Source organism: Protopterus annectens, chromosome 3.part1 (assembly GCF_019279795.1).
Source record: "Protopterus annectens isolate FY-2018-M chromosome 3.part1, PAN1.0, whole genome shotgun sequence".
NCBI classification, from domain to species: Eukaryota; Metazoa; Chordata; order Ceratodontiformes; family Protopteridae; genus Protopterus; species Protopterus annectens.
In genome coordinates, this window is record NC_056732.1 from 139711833 (window position 1) to 139738581 (window position 26749).

At 38.4% G+C, this 26749-nt stretch overlaps 1 protein-coding gene across 1 annotated transcript in view; it reads right to left on the bottom strand.

Moving 5' to 3' along the window:
• Window positions 1–26749, bottom strand: part of MKX (mohawk homeobox) — a 452149-nt gene that overhangs the window by 396671 nt on the left and 28729 nt on the right. The window contains exon 3 of the mRNA XM_044066669.1: window positions 19368–19527. Within this exon, the coding sequence (XP_043922604.1) occupies window positions 19368–19527 (160 nt within the window). The remainder of the gene's footprint in view (window positions 1–19367; window positions 19528–26749) is intronic.

Below are 26749 nucleotides of genomic sequence, written 5' to 3' on the forward strand. Positions count from 1 at the left end.
CTGGGAACAAAAATATCTCTTCTTCTCTTACACCCCACAAGATCAGCAAAAGAGAAAGAAATCCTGCTCTCTCAGCTGAAGTATAATATCCATCTTATCTCAGCCATGTCTGCTAAAAACGTCACTGCCATTTATACGTTAGAAAACAAAACTTGTAGATGTATCTATCACTCATTCCAACAGAAATGAGCAATGCTATCTAACACTAGAAAAAAGAAATTGTCTCTCAGTTAAGCAAACAGCTGACCTGTCCCAATGCTCACAATTGTTCAGACTATTCCATGAACATTCTCTCCCTCCTTTGACCACTAATGAGACAAGTTCATTCCCACAACTTCAGAAACCTGAATCACACTGACCCTGCAACACAAGTGTCACTTTCCAAGCTACGTAACTCTGACCATGCAGTCTCAGTTTTAGGTCCCAAACTGAGGAAGTCTTCACTACCTGAACTTAAAAACACCTTATCCTTCTCCAGGTTCTGTGCGCTACTAAAATCTCATTTACTTAATCAAGCAAAATGTATTGGCAACCCATCAGGTCACATGACCCAAATCAACCATTATCTCTCCTCTAGTCTGTCTCATAAGTTGTCAATTTGTTAATACACTTTTGTATTCATAGCATCAAGTACAATCTTTGTATTTGAATTACTGTCACTTTGTTGATAATGTTCTCCTGTATGATCTGTATGAGTGGTCATTTTATTGACCACAGGGTGAGACTGAAATTGGTCAGATATAATCAGTGCTCTACTCCAGTAAACAAAGACAAAATAAAATAATTAAATACAATTCTGCTTTCCTTATCTTGGTTATATAAGTGGCTCCTAAGTTTTAGCAAAAGGTGACTTAACAGCATAAGCTATTATTTTTCTTTTTCCATCATTGTTTTAAGACATGGTAGATAACAACAACAGACTTCATGAGATATGAAATTTTGTATTTGCATCAGATGTTTAGGAAATGTTTTCCTAAATGTACTCCCATATGTCTTTAACATGAATGATGATCTAATATGTATGAACTCCATATTGCCTTCTGATTACATTTAAATCAAATATCTCTCTGCCTGAGCCAAAAAACAAAAACTTCAGCTGGAGTCAAGTGAATGTTAAGAATACAAAATATATCTAAACCCTGGACTCAGGTCACTTCACAAGAAGAAGCTGATATCAAAAACAGATTCCCAGAACAGGATTCTGAGGAATGTGTTGGGTGAGACATTATAAAAAGAATTCATATGTTGTGGTATCAATGATACCCAGGCTTTAAAAAAAAAACACCATATAATTTAAGCAAAACCAAATTAAGTGATGGCACTAGCTTCAAGGGCATACGACATTTACACACTTCATACCATATGGAAATAAAAAAACTCATTGTCACCTGCTGTTTTGCCAGTAAATCAAATATACCCAGATATAATAACAATGTTTATTAATAAAATATTTTCCTTGCCATACAAAAGTGATCTTTGTTAGAAAAATATTGTAAGTGACTATACCACAAGAGACATATATCTAGTTGTGTACGAGTACCCCACTCTTTTCTGTAGATAGTACAAGCTAAGTATTTAAGGAATGCCTTGGTGAGCATGTAAGCATGACAAAAAATGCAGGCTGAGAGTCATTAACAATACATGTTTTCATGTAAGAATCGTTAATACATGCTGAACAGGCCCAGAGGGGATTCAATAATGCCCTCCTTGGGAGGAAAACCTTCTAACTGCACAGACTACAGCCTCAGGGCACTGAAGGATTAAAAGGAATCCATTCATATACTCATGTTTTTACAGGGAGGCCACCTGTGTTTTTACAAACCTGAGTACTTATATAAAATTTCTATCCACACACATGTGTGTTTGAGCAAAAGATATAGAATATGAATGTGTTTTTTTACAAATATGGATTTTAGTATTATGAATTTCTGAATGGTGTACTTTAGGCTGTGAATATTTAGTCAACATTTATTACTTTTTTTGATTCTAATGTTTAGAGGTGCTACAATTTTCCATAGCTATTTGGATAGTTAATTCGTGATTAGAATGTGATGGCTAACTTACATCAGTAGAATTTAGCCTGATATACACTGAATATATATATAGACACACAAACTCTAAGAAAATAGCACAATACTCTTGACCTGCTCCTATCACAGATGCTGGTATTAATCAGCTACTATTCCTAAAAGCAAGCATTATTATTACATCTAAACAAAAGGTAAAAAGAAAATGCTTATAATAAAAAGTTCAATTTAAGTAGAACAGTCATCCCTAGCAGGCTGAAATCCCCAATAACAATCAGCAAAGAAAGAATATGTAAAAGTGAATCTTTATAATGAAAATGGGATCCAGAGAGGTAGAAGTAAGCGCCAAATAATACACGGACTGTTCAACCTCTGATTAATACAACATTAAAATAAAAGTGTTTATTAATTTACATTTACAGTTTACTATCTGGAAAAAAGCTGTAACACACAATTTTCATGTTCCAAATGTTAATACGACTGTAGCTATACTGTCACTTCCAGCATTGCTTGTAGCATGGCTGACAATGTGGTGAGGATGAAGAGTTTTGAGAATGTGCCTACAACTAGAACCAAGCACTATCACTCTGCTATGAAACATTATTGTGCTTTAGTGGATGGTTTTGTATAGGAAAGTATTTTATTCTGCTTCCTAGCAGATAAGGCAGATTTTCCAGTCTTATGGTGTAACTTGTAACCACAGCTTTCAGGCTTGCTTCCCTCATGCTTGTATTAAAGGTACAATATCTGTTTCAAAGAATGATGTGTGTCGACATGCAGGAAAAAAAGATCTCATCAACAATGATTTTCTGTGAATGCACTCTGATCCTTGATGTCTTCAGCCTTGGGCAATCAATGCTTGAGAAATCAGTTGTCACTCACTAATAGGGCAGCTGACAGATGCAAGAGGAGGGGGGTTCTATGTCATTAGATGGCTATAGTGAAATAAACTATTGCCGTGAGTCTGAGATTAATGTTTTATGCAATGACAGCTAAATGACACCTTTAGGAATGGCAAAAGGAACAATAACTTGGTGCAAGATAAAAAGGGAGCTATGAAAGAGAGGATAATGACAGAGAAAAGAGAGAAAGAGAAGTAGAGAGCAAAGTTATAAAAGCAGTAAATGAACACACCATGAAAGGAGTAGCTAAGGGGAAATAAAGGTGCAGCGGTAGAACAAATGAGGAGACAAACGCGTATGAAGCAGATACAAAGGCAGCAGCACAGGTGTGTAAAGGTCGATTATTGATGCTGAAACAGAAAGGAAACCTGGAGAGGGGAGGAAGAAGAATTGGTACCCTAGCACAGTCTGCCACCCCAAGTTAGGGAGTCAAAAGGAAGGATAGGTTAGCACTGATGGAATAGCAGTCACTCAAGATCTAGGAAACTCACCGGGGATAAGAGAAAGAGGAGGTAATCTTGGAAGGTAGTAATATATTCTGATTCTTAGGGCATGAGTACCTAGACAGATTAGATGATCTGATGAATATAACAGTTGATGTTTGGTTGGAAGCAGGCTATGTCAGCATTGAAAGAAAGAAGAATGGAACAGGCCTGGCTAACATCAATAAAGGACAGAAGGGCTAGACTGTGTGCAGATGTGAATGTGAGGCTGGGAAAAAAGTGATGGTACCTAAACACAGGGCAAAGACCCCAAGAGACATCTCTTGTACAGTAACAGTTACAGATGCACTCCCAGGGCTGCAACCCTTGTCCTGTAGGAGTTTAGTCTTGAAACCAAGAATGCAAGACTTTAATATGTATACACAGGACAGAGGGAAACAAGATTTTCAGTATAGCGTAGACATTCAAGGACATCTGAGACTGAATACATGGGACTGCCCAGTACTAGCTGAATGTAGAATTCAAATACTGAAAGAAGAAAAGAACATTACCTCAATTATCCCTTTAAATCTAAAATGGGGAAAGGAAAAGTATCAGGTGCTATAGCGATGCAAGGAGAGGTAATGCAGAAGAGGGGCCTACATCAGACTGCAAGGGGTTTTAGCAAAAGGAAAAGATATGGAGATGATCCTGCATTGTACAAAGAAATGCAAAAGCTATGTCGGTGTGAACATCATTGATGAAAACAGTGATGAAAGAGCTGGACACTGGAGCGTTGAATTACTTGGCTACAGATTCAGGGAGGGGGAACGGAAAAGAGTGGGAGGTTATGTGTTGGACAGAACATATCACTTGCTAGAGAAGCTCATGAAGGATAAGGACCAGAAAGTTAAGATGGTATTGTCTTTTCTATTAATTGAATCACTTTTTTTTACTAAGAAGTGACACTGTGGGTGGACACAGACATCAGGCAGAACAAGCAATATGACGTCACATTGCCTAGTAACCTCAGTACTTTCTAACACAGATCACCTAGTAACCTCAGTATTATCTAACACACATCGCCTAGTAACCTTAGTATTGTCTAACGCACATCGCCTAGTAACCTCAGTATTGTCTAACACACATCATCTAGTAACCTTAGTATTGTCTAACACACATTGCCTAGTAACCTCAGTATTGTCTAACACACATCGCCTAGTAACCTCAGTATTGTCTAACACACATCGCCTAGTAACCTCAGTATTGTCTAACACACATCGCCTAGTAACCTCAGTATTGTCTAACACACATCGCCTAGTAACCTCAGTATTGTCTAACACACATCGCCTAGTAACCTCAGTATTGTCTAACACACATCGCCTAGTAACCTCAGTATTGTCTAACACACATTGCCTAGTAACCTCAGTATTGTCTAACACACATCGCCTAGTAACCTCAGTATTGTCTAACACACATCACCTAGTAACGTCAGTATTGTCTAACACACATCGCCTAGTAACCTCAGTATTGTCTAACACACATCGCCTAATAACCTCAGTATTGTCTAACACACATCGCCTAGTAACCTCAGTATTGTCTAACACACATCGCCTAGTAACCTCAGTATTGTCTAACACACATCGCCTAGTAACCTCAGTATTGTCTAACACACATCGCCTAGTAACGTCAGTATTGTCTAACACACATCGCCTAGTAACGTCAGTATTGTCTAACACACATTGCCTAGTAACCTCAGTATTGTCTAACACACATCGCCTACTAACCTCAGTATTGTCTAACACACATCGCCTAGTAACGTCAGTATTGTCTAACACACATCGCCGAGTAACGTCAGTATTGTCTAACACACATCGCCTAGTAACCTCAGTATTGTCTAACACACATCGCCTAATAACCTCAGTATTGTCTAACACACATCACCTAGTAACCTCAGTATTGTCTAACACACATCGCCTAGTAACCTCGGTACTGTCTAACACACATCGCCTAGTAACCTCAGTATTGTCTAACACATATCGCCTAGTAACCTCAGTATTGTCTAGCACACATCGTTTAGTAACCTCAGTACTGTCTAACACATATCGCCTAGTAACCTCAGTACTGTCTAACACACATCGCCTAGTAACCTCAGTATCATCTAACAAACATCGCCTAGTAACCTCAGTATTGTCTAACACACATCGCCTAGTAACCTCAGTATTGTCTAACACACATCGCCTACTAACCTCAGTATTGTCTAACACACATCGTCTAGTAACCTCAGTACTGTCTAACACATATTGCCTAGTAACCTCAGTACTGTGTAACACATATCACCTAGTAACCTCAGTATTATCTAACACACATCACCTAGTAACCTCAGTATTGTCTAACATACATCACCTAGTAACCTCAGTATTGTCTAACACACATCGCCTAGTAACCTCAGTAATGTCTAACAGACATCGCCTAGTAACCTCAGTATTACCTAACAGACATTGCCTAGTAACCTCAGTATTGCCTAATACACATCGCCTAGTAACCTCAGTATTGTCTAACAGACATCGCCAAGTAACCTCAGTATTGTCTAACACACATCGCCTAGTAACGTCAGTATTGTCTAACACACATCGCCTAGTAACCTCAGTATTACCTAACAGACATCGCCAAGTAACCTCAGTATTGTCTAACAGACATCGCCTAGTAACCTCAGTATTGTCTAACACGCATTGTCTAGTAACCTCAGTATTGTCTAACACACATCGCCTAGTAACCTCAGTATTGTCTAACATACATCACTTAGTAACCTCAGTATTGCCTAACACATTGTAACATTAGCTTTCAACAAATACAGATCAAAAATTGTATCTACATGGAAATTTTAATAGTAATGAACTTCATGAATTAAAAATGTGTCTGTTTAGAAGAAACATCCAAAATGTCTTGCCTTAGAGCAACATCTCACAACAGCCTTAGACAGCTGCAGTTTGAATTTACTGTAAACAGCATATTCTGACTTACAAAGCAAAATTTATTTAAGCAATCTGTTGTTACTAATGCTAGGAATTCATGCCTACCAATGGGTGTTACCAAAGTACTTTCACTTCTCCAGAAGCAATTGTTGCCTTATACTCAGGCCTCTTAGCTTTAATGAACTCCAAGCTTTTTTTAATAACGCACACAAGAGAAGTCATACCTCTAAACTGCCCAGATTTTCACAGAATGTCTAGAGTTTTGCCTCATATTTTTGGTCTGTTCCTCATAAAAGTTGTGTTTTCTGGCAAAGCACTGAAGAATGAAATCACTAAATAATGACATACATTTGAGTTTCAGACTTCCTATCCTTCAGAAAATACATACTAACACTTCTTCTTCTTCATTTAGAGTGTCCAATCCACCTGCAGCATGTCCAGAAAATACATACTAACACAAATCCTGTTATTCTAACAACTTTTGAAGTTTACAAGAGCAATATTTAAAATATGTCCCTATATTGGGGGCTTTGTCCTCCCATTATTTTAGGCTTTGTCCAAATTTCTTGTGATTAGAAGTTGAGGGGTATGAGGGAAGTACTTGCGGAGACCATGGTGAGACATACTGTGCAAATACTAAGGACATTCATAAAGTGGCCAGCATACCACTAAAAATGTAACACTTCCATCTGGTCAGAGCAGTCATAATCACACTGTCAAGTAATTGTACTTGATTTTTTATATATTATAGGCATGAGGAAAAAATGTGTTGAAAATAGGCAAATAAGGTGAGTAATGTATTGGGAAGACACTGGGACTATCGGTGATGTTATCAAAGCTTTTCTCTAAGAAATATGCCTTTCTAAATGAATTTATTCAAAACAGAGTTCACATAAAGCATTGCTTACAAACTTAATTATTCTAACTCAGAGACTGTAACCTTGGAGTTAGAGGACTTTTTGTTTTCCATTTGTCCGAGGTAACACAACCTTGGAGTTAGATATATTTATGAGCTCCGTTTTTGTACAGATTTTTAGGTGAATTTTTTTAAGTGATGATAGCTCACAGTAAATCTGAAGAGAGGACAAGGGTGGCATTAGAAAACCTAAACCTTCCAGTAATATGTTTAAAATAAATTCAGACAGAAAGCAAGTAACAGGTAGCATATGAAGATACTGAAAGGCATCAGCCCTAAATGGAAGGGTAAGCATCCAAAAAAAAGAAACGAGAAGAAAATGCCAATGCTGGTTCTCACAAGCCTGGAAGGGTACAACAGGAGAGCAGGTGGGGGGTTGCTGAGTACCAGTCAGCTCGCTACGCTTTTGTCTGTGTTTCCTTTCAATGGGGGTGGGGGCAAGTGGAGTGAAGGCTGCAAAGAATGAAAAGGGGGAATAGGATAGTCAAGCCTAGAATATTGTATGGGCATAACCCAAGCAACATCCGTCAGTGAGAAGAGGAAACTGTCACTGAGCTATGGGCTTACATTAAAAAGAGGACACTGGCAGCAATAAAACTATAAAGGCATATACATAATAGTCCAGAATGCTACAGCTAATGTTTCTTAGCAATGGACCCAAGTTTAATTCCTGACCAGTGAAAATGTTGGGGTATTACCACTGGTTAGCAGGTTAAACATTCACTTTTGATGTAAACAAATCATAGCACTGTGGGTTCTCCTTCTACACCTGATATTCGATTCATGTTCTGCTGCCAACTTCACAGTGCAGCATAACATGGTACTTTTCTTTGACATGACATGTTAAAGTAAAGTCCTATCTCCCAAAACTGATAGTGCACAGATGGACATTAAAGACACTATTTGTCAAAAAGCAGCAGAAAATCCTATTAAAGAAAACATCTCCTTTAATCTCCAATTCCAAACTGCATGATTCTGAATAAGTCACTTAAACAGATAGGCCATATAAGTCGAACATCAAAAAAGCACTTGTACCAAATGGACTTATTTCATTAAAATAAACAGAATAAAAAATATAATGTAATATGACATATAAAGACAATTCAAACACAGTCTTTCTTAATATTCCTCAAAAAATACAAGAAAACACACAAATAGAAATAAATAATAATAATAGTGTAAGCCTTTGGAAGTTAAATACATTGATACACCTATAATAAATCTACAAAATGAAATACATTTGCAACAAAATAAATTATTCATCTTAGTTTCATAGTTTCATAGTATAGTACTAGGCTATCTGCCCTAGGGCATTTATAAGCCTAGCCAAAGTGTATGTGGCTTTCGCCACCTCATGTAATGACACAAAAGTGTACAATTTAAATTAAATTTAAATTTAGTTTACTGTGCCTCTATCTAGCAATGACACAGAGATGACCCCCAGGGTAAACCTACGATCACCCATCCATTCGTCCAGATTTCTCTTGAAGAGAGTCAGTGAGGGGCTCTGCCTAACATGGACAGGTATCCTGTTCCAGAGTGCAGGAGGCCTCTGGGTTATGAATCTGTCCCTCCAGCATGTCCTATTCATATTTGTGCTGAGGTTTAGATCTTTAGCTCTCGTGGCTCTGATGGATTTGGATTTTTTGAGGGGGAGCATGTCCATTAATTCTAAATTGGACATGGCCTTGTACGTAAGGCACAGATCACCTCTGAGCAGGCGGTATGCTACTGAATAGAGCTGGAGCTTTTTCAGTCTGACAGCATATGACATATGCTGGAGACCCTTGATCCTCTTGGTAAGGTACTTTTGGGGTCTCTCCAACTGCTGCAGGTGCCGGGTGAGGTACATACCAAATGGGGCATTGTGCTCAATCATAGGCCTGATAAGGGAGGAATATAAGGGTACAATGACATCCTTTGATCTGGATGTGAATCCCTTCATGATAAGGTGGGCAAGGTAGAAGGTCTTTCTAACCACTTTGGCGATGTGGGTGTCAAATGAGAGGTCACTGTCAACTTGGGTCCCCGGGTCTCTGATTACTTTTTCCATACTTAATGGATTACCACCTATGTGGTAATTTGTGGGTACTTTGTTTTTTCCAAAGGGGATGACTATACATTTTTTTGCATTTAGTTTAAGGCCATGACTCTAGCACCAGTCGTCTGTTTCTGTGAGGCCCTTCTGGAGGATGCATGTGTCAGCTGGTGTATCGACTATGGTGCCTAGTTTGCAGTCATCTGCGAACTTTGTCAGCCACAAGCCCCCTATGTTTGCCTGCACATCTGAGAAATAAATGCCGAACAAGAGGGGTCCCAAGACAGAGCCCTGTGGGACTCCACTTGTGACTGGCTTAGAGTCTGACATAGCTCCTGCTATTCTGACTTTGTGGGTTCTGTCGTTTAGCCAGTTTTCAACCCATCTTGTGACAAACGGGTTTACATTTAAGCTGTTGAGCTTGTCTATGATGCCTGAATGGGGTATTGTGTCAAAGGCTTTTGCCAGATCCAGGTAGGCTGTATGAACTGCTTTGCCTTCATCGATGGTTCTAGTGATTGTTTCAAAAAGTCCACCAGGTTTAAAAGACAGGATCTGCCTTTTACAAAGCCGAACTGGGTAGGGTCAATTGTCTGTAGGTCCCCGATGTCTTTGTTTATGAGTTCCATAATGATCCTTTCCATAGCTTTGCAGACCAGGCTGGTCAAGCTTATGGGGCGGTAGTTTCCAGGGTCTGTAGAGGTGCCACCATTGTGGAGTGGGACCACTGTAGCTGTACGCCAGTGTTCAGGGACGTATCCTGTACAAAGGCTAAGATTAAACAGCGTTCTTATTTGCGGGTTTAGCTCCTCTAGGAGTTCACGTAGCACGCAACCCGGGACACCGTCAGGTCCCATGGATGCTGTATTTTTAGCTTTGCTGAGGGCAGCTCTCACCTGGACATCTGAGATTTCAGGGAGGTTGCATTCAGCTGAGATATTTATTTCGTCTTTTGGGGGAGAGGGAGGGGAGAAATTTGCACTGAACCTGTCTGCCAGTATGTTGGCAATATCTGTGGGTTCAGTGTATTTTTTGCTGTTATGAACTAACTCTGCGCATATCTGAGGGTTTCCACCCAGGTTTCTAACATAACTGAAGAAGGCTTTGTGATTATCTTTAGTGTCCTTAGTGATTTTTCTCTCGAAGTTGGCCTTTGATGATTTTATTAGCGAACGTAGTTTTTTGCTAGTGCTGCTCAGGGATGCCTTCCCTTTATGGGATTTTGCTCTGTCTTGCAGTAGCTTCCTTCTTTTGTTATAAAGTTTGTTTATGGCTGGGGTCCACCAGATAGGATGCCTGCCTTTGGTGGAAAGGGTCTTGGTTTTATTTGGGATTGCATGGTCCATGCATTCTTGGAGATGCCCGTAGAAAGCATTTGTGAAGGATTCAGCAGTGTGGGATGTGGTTTCCACTGGCCCAGGGGGCTTGAAGGATACCATTTCAGTCCTAAGGAGTGTAAAGTCGGCTTTTGAGAAGTTTCTCACTGTGGTCTTTTGTGCTAGAGGTGGAGGTGGGATATGAATATCTAGGGTTATTAGTTTATGGTCTGATCTCACTAGTGAGGGGTATACTTCCAGTGTTGAGCATTTTGTCCCCATGTTTGTGATGATCAGGTCAAGTATATTATTTCCCCTTGTGGGGGAGGTGACTAGTTGTTCCATCGCATTTGAGTTGATGAATTCCAGGAACCTTTGGGCTAGGGTGTTGGGGCTTGAGTAATGCACCCAGTCTATGTTTGGGTAGTTGAAGTCTCCCAGTATGATGGTATTTGGTGAGACATTCATATCCTCCAGTGTCTTCAGGAAGTCTGAATGGAGTTCCTGAGATAGCGAGGGTGGTCTGTAGCATGCTACAAGTTGTATAGCAGTTTTGCCTATGGTTAGTTGCACATGGATGGTCTCCGATGCTTCGTGCATTGCCACTAACCCGGAGGTGTGGGTGTCTTTAATGAATATGGACACTCCCCCTCCTTTTGTGGTTCGGTCCAGGTTTTGGGGCCAAAATACATGATACGAGGTATAACCTGGTAGGACTGGGGTGCTCTCAGGAGCCTTGAACCAAGTTTCAGTTACTGCACAGACATCGATGCTCTCCATACTGAGGAGTGCTTTGAGAGCCTGCATCTTGAGATTTAGACTTCTGGCATTGAGCAGCATTACCCTTAGTTTTTTTCCTTTATTGTTTTCTAAGGTGGTGGGTTTGTCTTTTGAGCCTTGCCTAAAAAAGGTACTATGGGGGTGGCAAGAGCCTTAGCCAATATCCGGAAGCCCAGTGGTGACAGGTGCAAGCCGTCCCTTGCGAAGCAGCGTGGCTTGTCCAGCATGTCATCCCAAGCAGACAGACATTGGATCCCTTTAGAATGACACCAGTAATTGAGCCAATTATTAAAGCTGTCATCTTGTCTTTGTATTGTGGCATCATTCTTGGTGAGGGCAAGATGCTGCTCAGGGTCAGGGTCATACTGGCCTGGGCTACATAATCAGAGAGCTCCTCTATGTCACTTTTCATGTAGTCCAAGGAGGTACGTCTCAGGTCATTCACGCTGGCATGGACAATGACGGAGTCATATTTGTACTTGCTTTGGAGTGACCTGAGTGCTTGTGTTATGTGGCCGATCCTAGCTCCCGACAGGCAGCTCACCGTTACCCTTTCTTTGTTCAGCCTGGTAAGTGGGACATCAGTATGTCTGACTATAGAGTCACCTATTACTAGTGTATCAGGCATGGTGTTTCGTCTTAAGGGCTGTGATTGTTTGGCACACTGACTTTGTGTACTATATGTTGCTTGTGCAGAGTTTTGAGGTGGTGTTTTCTTGGATGTCTGCTTTGGGAGCCTCTGTTATTTTGGTAAGTTTTTTATTAGAGCCTCCGAGTATGTCTTTGTGTTACTATGTGTTTGGTTTGCAGTTGTGGTTGGTTTATGTGAGACTGGGTTTGTTGTGTGTGTGATTAGCTTCTCCTCCTGTCTGGTCTTGCTAGTCCTGTGTTGAGAGAGTTCAGCCTCCAGTTTGGCTATATAGTTGCATCTCTCACATGTGTTTGTGTTTGTTGGGAGGAGGAGAGTGTTGTCTGTGTACATGAGACAATTGTAACATTGTCTCAGGATTCCCAGATTAACCAGCTGAACTGGAGAGGACATCAGTAATATACCACTCGACATGCCAGAATAGTATAAGGGGGTGATGTGTAACTGGGTCAGAGAGAGGACTTTGAAGGGAAGTGGGTATTAGCATGGGTTGTAGGTGGATGTAGTGCTTACGTTAGTTTAAGGGTGCTTCACTTAAAAGAAAGGTTTTAGGAGCAAGTGCTAGGCTTATGATAAAGCGAATAGACTGATTTTGTTGAAAGTAGAGCTTTCTTAAGGGAAAAATTGAAGTGCAGACTTAGCGGAGCCAGGAATAGTTTAAGCCTGTTTAACCGGCGCTGCTCTATGTGCACAATCGCGCAAAGCTGCCCAAATGCGGATTTTAAACAGGGAACTTCAAAAGAGCTGGAAATGGTCCAAAATGACCAATTACTACAAGCTCTTGTGCTGAGGTCTTGTACTATATCACTGTAGTTTTATGCTTTGGCAGCTCTCATATGTAACTTTCCAACTGACACCTTAAAATGTTTTAATTCTACTGATGTCATTGTAACACGATTGAAGGAGAACTTACACCTTACTACCCAAAAATAAATGTATGTATTACACGAAAAAAATAAATGAATAATATCTTCCATTTCTCCTACTCAGCAGACACAAACATTAAATGTTATATTATAATAAATGTAGCATATCAAGCCAGGTTTTTGCAGACTCCTAAAATTATGTAAACCCATTATCCAACATGTTATAGACATGTGCTGCCATTTCCAATAGCTCTTCCCCAGACATATTGGTAAGCATTGTTCAATAACTTGTTTAAATGAGTGGTCTACATGGATGTTTCACATTTGCAGAAAATACAGCCAAAATGTTCCCTATAAAAAGGTAAGCCACTTTTTACTCTTAAGTGCTAAAAATTCTAGAATACACAGAGGATGGGACTCTAACGAATCTGAACTGGCAGATATCATAAGTTCTTAATATATATCCCAATCTTATTCACAGAATGGATTACAACCACAAGATCATTTCTAACATGTATTTAAGTTAAACAAAAATAGATTATTCACATATATATATATATATATACATATACATATATATATATATATATATGGGTCTATCTGAGTTCATCGACATGTGAAAATGTCGAAAACGAATTAACCGACACGAGAATGTCGAAAGTCACGTCACCGACGCCAGAAGATCGACGAGGCAGAAGACCGACGGAAGAAGACACCGACGCTGAGAAGCTGCGATGGGGAAAGGATATGTAAGTCTGCGGTAGTGACGGACGATAGGGTCTTGAGTAAGGTAAGTGTGATGCTGGTGTTTAGTAGGGGTAGTGGGATAAGTGAGTTAGGGTTAGGGCGGGTTAGGTGAGTCGAGTAAGGTAAGTGCGATGTTGGTGTTTTGTAGGGTAGGGGTGGGATAAGTGAGTTAGGGTTAGGCGGGTTAGGTGAGTGTGCAGTAAGGTAAGTGTGCGATGTTGGTGTTTTGTAGGTAGGGGTGGGATAAGTGAGTTAGGGTTAGGCGGGTTAGGTGAGTGCGATAGTGACGGACCTTAGGGTAAGTTGGGTCAGGGTTGTGGATAGTTGTGTATGTATGGGTTAGTGTTTGTTTGTAAGGATTTTGGTGTGCTTGTGTTGTGTGTGTGAGTGTTGGATAGGGGATGTGTTTTGTTTGTTGGTATGTTGTGTCGGGTGTATGCGATGTCGTGTTTGTGAACTGTCGATCTTCTGGCGTCGGTTATATGAGTTTCGCTGTTTTGGTGTCGGTTTTCGGTATTTTAAAATGTCGATGAACTCAGATAGATCCATATATATATATATATATTTATTTATTTATTCAGAAATTACCAACAGTTGCTTTCTTTCTATATAGGACCCAATAACCCAAATGATGCTTTAACAAGCTTGCTTAATGACTATGAACCTTCCAGAATAAGTGTTATATGGTTGTGATTCCAGAGAAAAGGGAAGACGAAATCCAGACGGCAGACATAGTAAGTGAAAGATTATGACTGTCTTTTAAACTGCACATTCCTTAGATTTACCAAACTATCTGCCAGCTGCAGCCTTATGACACAGAGGAATAAAGTCCTGATTGCACCCATAATGATCTCTGTTCAATCAGCATTATGACCCTTGGGTGGACTTGGCAGGGGATGAAAGGCCTGAGTGTCCAATGCCAGCTTGCCCAGCCTGGGTTAGGCTTATTCCACGGGCAAACAAGTGCAGGAGTTTGGGCGTCTGACCAGCAGCATAATGAGTTAAGCATACCTGTGCTGCAAAGCAGCATGCCAATTTGTCAAGAGGTTGAGCATGCATCCAAGACTGCATGACTCTCACAAAAGCAACTATAGTGCAGCACCCATGATGTTGAGGGTGATGGGTTAGAACAATGCACAGGATGTAAAGACTACATCACTCCCTATCCCGATTCTAACCTCCAGTGGTGGAAAACAGAATGGAGGGCACTAGCCCAATGGAGAATAAATGGGTCAACTGGGTGTAAGAAGGGAAGCTATCAGGCAGATTCTCTAGACAACAATAAATAAATAAATAAATGAATAAATACAAAGTTATCTTCCTAATGCCATGTCTGTTGTTGACCTATGTGAATACCTCAGCCTAACAATAATGAGGGGACACCATAGCGATATTAAAACACTTTTAAGTATTCCTTTTTTTTTTCTTTTGAGGATATATCTCTAGATCAAGACCCATACATTTAGTAACACCTCTCCAGAGAAGAATCACATTATTCTTATTTTTATCAAGACATTGGCCTACAAACCTCTCAAGCTCTGTACTGTACTTATCATAGTTTCTGATACCTGTCGTTTTTAGCTATTAGCCTTGGCATCAGAAGAATCATTTTTTGTAAACATTAGTCCTAAAGCTATGTCAAATACAAGAGGGCAAAGATTACATCATTGTCTCAAGCTATGTTGTATCATGACAAGAGTTCTTTGAACATATTAATTCCATAATAACAGATGGCCTTCAGAAATGTTAAATTATGACTGATCAACCTGCAAAAACAGCAGGCTCATAATACTGTGCTAAACCAGAAAAACAAGAATGGACAACACAGACACCTTACAAAGTAGATTCTTGATGCCTGTAAAGCTTCTGTCCAGCTTCACAATTTTTGAATAAACTACTGGACTGAAGTTGTGTTGTTCATTGAACTACTGCTATCTGAAAGCTATTTTGAGAGCTGCCAAACAAACTAATATTAGAGATGGTAACTTGATGCTAAAGTACATTTTTGTGTGCATTTTTACTTTACAGTGAGAAAGCATACATTGGGTGTTGTGGATGTAATATCTGCTGTCATTCCATATACTGTGGGATTTGGCAGTTTCCAAAATAGCTATCAATGTGAGATAGTTCAAAGTGAAATAGAAAAATCTATATCTTGAAGTTATTAATGTCATTCGTTTGACAGCTGTCAAAACTGTCAAACAGATGTCAAACTGCTATTAGAGCTGTGAAGTAAGGAACTTTTGTAAATCTTCCAGACACGTGTATATATACATACACACACACACACACACACACACACACACACACACACACACACAAAGAAACCATACCCAGATGTAAGACAACTGCACACAGACAAATAATAAACCATATGAACACAGCATAAGTAGACAACTGTCCTACCAGCATTCAGTTTTTGTGATACTGACCTTAACAATAATAACACCATGCATGTTATCATTAACAAACAGCAAGGAGGTAGTACAAAACCATCTGAGTAGGTAACCCCTATCTCAGTGCATTTGCAGTATGTCTTATGGGCAAGGATAAATACATCCTATTAGATTTGCTTTTTCTATGTGATAACAATTTAAGAGGTTCAGAACTGTGATTATATCAAACTGGTGAGGAAAAAATGTTATTCACCTTGCTTTTTGAATAAATATATATATATATATACATAGTTACCTTGTTTTCAATGCCCTGCTGTCATATCACATATGCTTCTATCCACATTAATGGCATAAACTTGCTTATTTCTGCCCTCTGTGGCCTAATATGTGTCAGGCTTTCTCATATGTACTTTTAGTACTTTCCATTATTATAATAAGAACAGATTGCTCATAAAGTATGGTTAAAACTGAATGTATTTTTAAACACAGAATATAGCAAGGTTCACATTTTGGATTTGCATTAAAGCACCATATAATAAAAAAGTGTGAGGTGAAAAGATGCAAGGAGGCAAGCCATGATAAAAAAAAAACAGTTATAGAAAGCAGGAAAAAATAATTACTGTAATTTATTTAGCAATCTTGTTACTTTTCATGCAACTGTGTAACATGAGCAGTTCAAAAGGAATCATGAAACAGGTCAAAATATGGGTCTATATTAGAACATCGAAGTTTCAAAACTTCGAATGTTCTAATATCGAACCCTATTCTGCTAAAGCTGAAAATATCGAAGCAACAAAAAAACAAATTTTTTCCTAGGGAAAGAATTTGGTTGTCCGTTTCTGTTGCTTTGGTATTTTCAGCACTGTGGTGGAAAGTTACGGGTCGGGTTCAGGTAAGTATGCGATTGAGTGCAGGTTAGGTTAGTTAGGGTTAGGGTGCAGGTTAGGTATGTGTGTGATTGTGTGGACGTGAGGGTTAGGGCGGGTTAGGTGAGTTAGGGTTAGGGCGCGGGTTAGGTATGTGTGCGATTGTGTGGATGTGAGGGTTAGGGTGGGTTAGGTGAGTAAGGGTTAGGGCACAGGTCAGGTAAGTGTGCGATTGTGTGGACGTGAGGGTTACGTCAGGATAGGTGAGTTATGGTTAGGGCACGGGTGAGGTGAGTGTGTGGTAGTGATGGACCTTAGGGTTAGGGTTTTGGTTAAGGTAAATTGATAGTTAGTGATGTGCGTATAGTTTAGTGTAGGGTTAGTTTAAGATTTTAGGTGTATGTGTATGGATTGCTGTTTGTTTGGTGTGCTTGTGTTGTGTGTATGTGTTTTGGAACAGCAAATTTTTTACCTAGGAAAAATTAGCTGTTCTGTATGTTCGATGTTTTCAGCTTTCGTTGAATAGGGTTCGATATTAGAACATTCGATGTTTTGAAACTTCGATGTTCTAATATAGACCCTCAAAATATACCTTCAGTATTATTATTAATGACACCAAAAATACTGTGTAGTTATTTGCAGATAAAAAGTAAATAACTGGTAAGAATTTTACTATATTTTAAACAATGTAAAATCACAGAGCAGTATTAGAAATGAAGGAATAATAATTGTACAGGACATTGTCACAGGGTGAATATATAATATCCCTATGAATACATACTACTCGACAGCTTTATAGCTCTGTTATGTTCAGTTAACCAGGCTTTCCTTTCTACAAAACTAAACAGGGAATGGAGAAGCATGGTTCTAGAGTGAATTCATTTACAATGAATGAATAAAACAGATATTGCTACATTTATAGGAAATGCATCAGATGCCATGCTACGATTGCTTGATGCAAGCATAAAGCAAGCCAGGAGAATGAGCTCATGAAAAGGTGTCCATCCATCCATTCATCTATCCACAGTCCCTTTTTCCCATTGTTTTTGCATGCCATTCAGAAACGATGTAAGCAAAATCTCTACTCCAGAGATACAGAACTGGCTGAGGTGGGCATTTAGTCTGAGAAATACATGATGCTGCTCAATTTTCTAGATGGAACTATAACAAAAACACAAGCTATAAAGACAAAGAGCAAAGGTAACCTAACAAGAAAGACACAGTCTAATAAAAAGATTAATCAGATATGAAATACATTGAAAATCATTGAGTTAATTGGTAAGGAAGGTGCTGGATAAAAAAAAAAACAACAATAATAATATATGGCATTCTGAAGCAGGCAGATTATAACAGTGCTCAAGAGAAGTCAGTTATCTAAGCCTGAAAGAAAGCTATAGCATGCAATGGATAAATAATGACATAAACGCCATAGTACTACATAATGATATAAGCATACTAATTGAGATCTACAGTATGTGATTAAAACTGATATGAAAAAAATATATGGCATGCAAAAATGAAACTTTAGAAAAAAGATCAAAAATCCATCATAACTAATGAGCTAAAAATACGGTAGAAAAAAAGAAATGGCTCAAAATGTATGGAATGGCTGCAGGTGATGTGAACACTGTAAAACTACAAGGACCTCATAATGTGTTCAGTGGCAGCTGAATGAACTGTAAGAAGGGTTACTACATAATGTAGAGGTGAACCAGTTCAAAAAATGATGAATAGTAATAGGATGGTTTAAATGGAAAAGCAAGAGATGACTGTAAGATTGATGGGGTGTCCCATCTCCTTGCCATCATGGTTATAGAAACTGAGGACAGGCTGTAGGGCTCAACGGATGCCATATAGGCAGTTGGCAACAACAAAAATATAACTGAACAAGGAATCTATTAAGCGCTGCGGAAATGTCTGTTATACATAAGTCAATTGGACGTAACAGTGGTGCAGCGGTAGCATTGTCGCCTCACAGCAAGAGGTTCTCCGGTTCAATTCTCAGCTGGGGTGCCTTCTGTGTGGAGTCTGCATGTCCTCTCTGCATTTGTGTGGGTTTCTTCTGGGTGCTCCAGTTTCCTCCCACATTATAAGACATGCGTCTGGAGCATTTCACCCTGGGCCTCCACTGAAAATTGGCTTCATTCCAAGTCGGACTTTCCTGGTTAATAAATGTTAAATAAATAAAGAAAGAAAGAAAGAAATGAATGCATGGATATACCAGTGAAGCAAAGGTAAAAACCCTATAAAAGGTAGTATAACTGATGAAAAATATTCAGCAAATGAAATGGACATGCTAAAAGAAAGAGAAAGGCAAGGCGAAGATATGTGGAACATGGACACTATATCAAAAGTGGAAATGATGGGGCTAAATGTACGAACATGGAGTGACACAGCACATCAAAGAGAGCACTGTGATACATATTGTATCTGCCGAATGTGTAGATGGAATACCTGAAATCATTACCTGTACAAGGGTCATCTGCGAACCGAGTGCAAGGAGAATTTTCTCTGTCTTTGTGGGATAAGGATTATCCCTGTGTTTGTAGAGCCACTGTTTAAGAGGACGAGCCATGTCTTGGAGAGCTTGCCTTTTGTGCCTCACTTTCCCTCCATTTGGACGAGAGCTTAAGAAAGAGAAATAACACCATTTACTAAATTATACCAGATACAGAAATGAACAGTTATACAAGCAGCTACAAAAGTAAACCGAAAACACAACTATGTAAAACCACCAGGGTGAATGTCTGAAATACAATAATCTATGGCATACATTTACTAGTTATGCCAATTCAGGCTGGCTTTTTCAACATAAGATGGATACTGAAAATGGGAAGAATAAAAGAAGATTAAAGAAAATATGATTCATCTTTACAAATCAGTGCATGTAGAAATGTAGGAATTTATTCACTTAACTTATGACAAGGTTTAAAATGACAGATTTGATCAGGGTACTAACTGAAAATATATTCACCTCATGGAAGAATGATGCACTTGTTAATACTGTGTTTTTAAACCATTCAAAAACAGACCACTGTGTGTGTGTGTGTGTGTGTGTGTGTGTGTGTGTGTGTGTGTGTGTGTGTGTGTGTGTGTGTGTGTGTGTGTGTATGTTGAATATATGTGTGTCTGTGTGTGACTTAGCTTCCAGTGAAAAAATAAATGCACCAAACTAGTGAATGATATTTGAAAGGGTACTGTTGAACACAGGCATCGGTGTTAAACTACACACCACTGCCTCATTACTAACTGACAAAAATAACAGCATCAGTCAATTTAAATGTGTGTTACTTTATAAAATATATCTAACTTATATCCAGTGACTTCAAACCTGGACTTACTTCCTTTACTTTTGTATAGTGTTTTCAATAAGGCATTTACAAAACTCACTCAATCTATTCATTTTTGTCAGTAAAACTATGAAAGGGTTGCAGTGTGATAACAAGGTTTACTGCATCACTTTTCATGCACTTACTTTAGATGTATTAGGTACCAGGATATATCTTCATTTCCATTGAATCACAAACTGGTGCATGCTTAACTTTGTTTATGCTATACTAGAGTGTGCAGTTACAATAGTAACGGTCTTTATTTTTATCCTGTTACTGGCAAAACCTATCAAGGACATTTTACTTGCACCTCTAAAATTGTTATATATGTGGCAAGTTATAACACAGATGTTTCATTCTACATGGGAAAAACTAGTAGAAAGTTGAAACAAAAGAGCACATATAAATTCAATGAATATGTGACAACTGTCAATGCTTTATAAAGACATTAGAATCACTTGTTAGTTTTAAAACACTCATGTTTCCTGCACAAGAAACAGTTTGCTTATATAATATGGATGGGCAGTGCAGTGGTGCAGGGATTAGCATTGTCGCCTCACAGCAAGAGGTTCGCTGGTTTGATTCTCGGCTGAGGGGCCTTCTGTGAGGAGTGTACATGTCCTCCCTGTGTTCACATGGGTTTCCTTCAGGTGCTCTGGTTTCCTCCCACATGGGTTGGGACCGAGCTAGCAACCCATCCCCACAAAAACCATAACCACTACAGAAACAACGAGTACCTGTAGGTGCGCTTGTTATCTGATGTGCTGAATGGCATGAATGGAACAGAGAGATATAATAGGGATGATGATACAGAGGTGAAATTAAGTAAACCTGTATTACATTGGCAGATTTTACAAGCAGATAACCAGTTGACTGGTTTGTTAAGTATTCAGTTTATACTAAAAAGCAGGAGGTTGTTTGTTCATATGGTTATCTAATGATTACTCCACATATTTTATAGTAATTGTGTGTTTTTTTTAACTTTGACATTTAAGGTTTCTAATTTAATTATCCTAAGAAGATATTCATTTTTGTCTGATGAAGTTTGTTGAAAGGAAAGGATATACACAGTCACTAAATTTAATTGTGTGTCAGACTTTTTTATAGTTTTCACAGATTTTAAAGTTTATTAGCCACTTTGGTTGTGGTTTCTTTCATCACTGACACATCTGAAAAGTACATTTAGTGTGTGTATTTTTGTTATTACAAGATGAGTGTGTTAATTAACATACTATTTTATACATATGCATTTATATATGGATGTGTATGTATGTGTGCATACAGACACACATACATACACACACGCACACACACACACACACACACACACACACACACACACACACACACACACACACACACACACACACACACACACACACACACACACACACACACACACACACACACACACACATACAAACACACACACACATACATATACACACACATACACACACACACACACACACACACACACATACACACACACACAGACACACACACACACACACACACTCACATACACACACACACACACACACACACACACACACACACACACACACACACACACACACACACACACACACACACGCAATCTGATTTACATATGTGTGTGGCTGTGTCCATGTCTGTATATAGATATAGTAAAGATTGTATATGTATGGTTCTTTGTCATTTGAATGAAAGAGAAATGAGTGAATACAACTGATTGAAAACTAATTTGACTGAATCACAATTGATAGAAATATTCTGTACAACAAATATATTGTAAAAAAATCTTTTTGAAGGAGGCCAAGCCCTGTACACCCCCACACATGCTTTCTTATATATACTAACTCCACATTTGCACAACCATGGAGGAAAACAAAACACACACACACATATACGCACACGCACACACACACACACACACACACACACACACACACACACACACACACACACACACACACACACACACACACACACACACACACACACACACACACACACACACACACACACACATTAAATCAGTGTTGGTTCACAAACAGATCCGGGGGCAGGACCTGATTGTGGCCATTTTCAAGCCACACCTACTCTTCTAGACTCACTTTTCTAATAATGCTTATGATCAGAAATGACACCATTACATACTGTCTATAGGCCTGTACAGTTTTCTGTCAATTGTGCTTCAGTCAAATGAGCATTCAGTTGTGTTTGACCATTTGTGGTTAAATCAAATCATCATTTAGTCAAATGATATAGACCTATAGATATATGGATAGATAGACAGACAGATGGACAGATAAATTATCTGAGCTGCAGTTTGATGAACCATAGCTAAATCATCAAATCCCATCCTGATCCATCAACCAAAAGTCAGGCTCAAGCTTTAACATGGGTAATGCAGGGGGACAGGTTCTCTACTCTCCTGCTATTTCTCAAAACAGGCTTTAACATAGATCCAAAATGGGGGCAATCCCTCTCCAAATGGGAGCAATCCCTCTGCTCTCCCTCTCCCAGCATTTTGTTAAGTCAGGATTCAATGTTTTGTTTTGTTTTTTCTTTGCTGTGCTTTGTTGAGTTAAGATTTGAATGGATTTTGCTTATTAGTAAGCTAAATGCTGTACAAACAGATCCCTTTGTGGTATGATCGATCCCACAAGGCTCTGTGCTGGGACCACTTTTGCTCAGCATATACTTTTCTGATCACTAAACTATGAAACAGGACTTCTTGCTAACCAGGTTTGCAGACAATTGTAAACCCAAAGACACAATCAAGTTACCCTCGGGCACCCAAGCCATTCATCAAGAATTGTAAATACCTGGAATACAAGAATGTGTTTAAAATAAATGCTAAAAAATATTATAATGTCACCTTTGATAGACTGCCCCTCCCCATAACATATAATATAGGCAATTCCTCCCTCCAAAATGAAAACCTTGTTACAGAGCTGGGAATCTGGATTGATAATTCCCTTTGCTTTTATCACAATGAAAGAACAGTGGTTAGGAAGTCCTTCTACTTAGCACAAGTAATTTCCAGGGAAATATCATCAGCTCTGATTATGTCAATCATTGAATACAATGTTACCTATAGGATGTACCTGATTATACAAATATCAAACAATTAGAAAGACCACCAAGGTGCCTATCTATGAAGATCACTAGCTTAAAAATACTATAAAATCAGGAATGATTGGAAACACAGTCTGTTTTAAATATCTTATAGATTCCTGATAGCAGATATATACCTGGCCTTCTGAGCCATTAGGGAACCAAACAGTCCAGGACCTTGTATATCTCCATAAAACAAATAGTCATATAAAAAACAGAACCAGGGATATAAATCTTCACTAAAAGAAAAATAAAACTAGGTGGAGAAATAGGTCCATTGCATAGCGCTTTCTTCACATTGTAAATAGAGTCCCACTGCATATTAAGCAGTGTGACACCTTATCTTCTTTCAAACAGGAACTGGATGATTGAATGGGTATTCAAATATTCAACCCTGACCCCTGGCTTGACAGACCTGATTCTCCTCAACAGAAGTGGCATTGTGTAAGGGTGAGGAATAGCACAGCTTAAATGGTTGTATGACTCATTTGCAAAAGGAAAAAATGCTTATAAAAAATCATTTTAAGTGGACCAGTCATCCCTTGAAGGTATAACTCACTAATAACAATTAGCAAAGAAAGAACATGAAAAAGTGAAACTTTATAATGAAAAAAAAAAGAATCCAGAGAGGTATAAGCGAGTGACAGATAACGCCTGGATAGTTTAACCTCTAAATAAAGCAGCACTGAAATATAAGACTTTATTAATTTACATTTACACTTTACTATCTGGTAAAAGCTGTAACACACCATCTTCATGTTTCAAATGTTAATACGACTGTAGCTATACTGTCACTTCCAGCATTGCTTGTAGCGAGGCTGACAATGTGATGAGGATGAAGAGTTTTGAGAATGCGCCTACAACTAGAACTAAGCACTATCACTCTGCTATGAAACATCATTGTGCTTTAGTGGATGGTTTTGTATAGGAAAGTATTCTATTCTGCTTCCTAGCAGATAAGACAGATTTTCCAATCATACAGTGTAACTTGTCACTGGAGCTTTCATACTTACTTCCGTCATGCTTGCACTGAACTTACAATATCAGTTTCAAGGAATGATGAGTGTCGACACACAGGAAAAAAAGATCTTGCCAACAATGATGCACTCTGATCCTCAATGTCTTTAGCCTCAGGTATTTGATGCTTGAGAAATCATTCTTCACCCACTAATAGGGTAGATCATATATGTATGTGGGGGGGCCTGGCTCATATATATATATATATATATATAAATTTTTATTTGTTATTTTTATTTTTTTTAATCTATATATAGATATAGATAAATAGATACATATGCATGGGTTAGGTAATTTGTTCGCATATTGTTCTGCTATTTTAAGTTATGAAAGAATTTTGTTAAGTCACTTATTTACATAAAGAAAACTGGGATGATTTTTGTATAAGAAGAGAGTGGCCATTGCAAGATCTGCAAAATCGCTCCTATTGTTTGGCCATCATTGAAGTTGCAGTACATGGTGTCAGTAATAGATAGGCAGTCAATGTTGAATTGCTGCCTAAAGCCATATAATGAATCATTTGGCATGTCTTCTTTATTTGTAGATTCTTCTGATTACAAACATACTAACATTTCAGTGTTTTGGATAAAGGTTTAGATTTCATAGTTGGTCAGTAACTAGCTAGTTTGGTAAGTGTGTCGTTAGGTATTACTAGAAAAGATTAAGCAGATTATGAAGGGCAGCAAATGTAAGTGAGGTAGTACATTATAAAAAAGAAACATTTTTGGTAAAAACATGATTGAAGCTCATTTTCTGAATAAGTGTACTTATCAGGGAGTTTACTTTGTTTCTTGCATAAAGATAATATTACATATGAATGCCGGTAAGAAGTATTCATGATTATATGATAATCGTGTGTCATGTCTAAGCGTGGTTGGTGTAGTTAGGTACTGAGTAAAAGGAGACGTGTTTAATGGGAAAGAGCAAAGGTCAGCATTAAAGATATAAGAAATTAAATAATTCATGAAATAGTTAAGAGAAGTTTTAATGTGATTGATATTGGGGAACAAGGTGATGGTTGTATAATATCTGCTACACTGGAGTCACAGAAGTTTCATTTCTGTCCAGAAATTCTTAAAACCTTTGAACATTATAAATGATTTTACTTTATTATAATTACATGTTGTGACTTTAACAGTTAAATGTGTTATAAATCTAAATTGCAAATAGTACATGCAATCATTGGGTAAACGGAGCTTTCTCTATGTGCAGTGAACTTTGTCTCACTGTTATTCAATATCATTTTTATTTCTGTAGTAAGCCAGAGACAGTTGCATCATTTAAGCTCTCTCAGTTGAGTTGAGAATATGGTGTTTTGGATATTTCAGAGGACATTTCGAAGTTCTGAACAAGCATGTTTGATATGTGCATATTATGAAGTAATAATGAGCCTGTTAATTTACACAGAGTGAGACTTAATTGCTTGATAGTCTGGTGAAGTGACGGACAGACAGACAGAAGAAATGGAGATGCCTGATTGTAGAACATTTCGCCCAACGTCTTCACGTGTGCACTGCTCCAATATATACTGCTGATTAAGTACTGAGATATTAATAAGTTGTTATTGTTAACACTGAACTTCAAAGTACTATCTAACTTTCATGTTAAGCTGTAAAGTGAGAAGAGGAGAAAGATTTCAGGTTTAGCTTAGCCAAGAAAACTCTGTTTAAGATTTCCATTCAGAATGAATTAAATGAAGGGGCAAAGAATTTGTTTTAATTTGGTGACATTTGCTCATGGGAATATTACTCCTGAAATAAGCATATTTTATTATTTCTGTTCAAGAAGAATTAAGACATTAAAGCATAACTTCCCTAAATAGTAAAGAAAATAGGTACACATTTAGAAATGCTGCTTCTCATAACTAACCCTTAGCTGTTCTGGAGACAGACACACACAGACCCTAGTTTTATCATCAGTACTCTGGCTTTTGTTTCCCACTATCACAGCGAACTATAAATTCCCCATAACCTAATAAGTAACTAAATCCCTACTCTCACTGCCCTCAGACTGTCACTACGTACATGGAGTATAAGTGACATTGACTAACATACCATTTTAACCTATTAACCTATTTTTACAGGTTATAATGTGTCTTGCATGCCTGGCAACCATAGACATTGTGAATGTAAGGACAGCTAGATAGGTATGAAAAATACATAACATTTACAATTTTATAGGGATGTTGTACAGCTAGCACCCCCAGATATGGGAATGACCCCACCTCCTTACCAATTAAACATACTAAATCCATGGCTGCACTCAGAGATGTAGTTCCTCTACAAACCAACACACACACACACAAACATCTATATCTATATCTATATCCATATCTATATCTATATATGTATACACAATACACAGATAGCATTTTCCATTGTCTGAAAGATTTCATTTG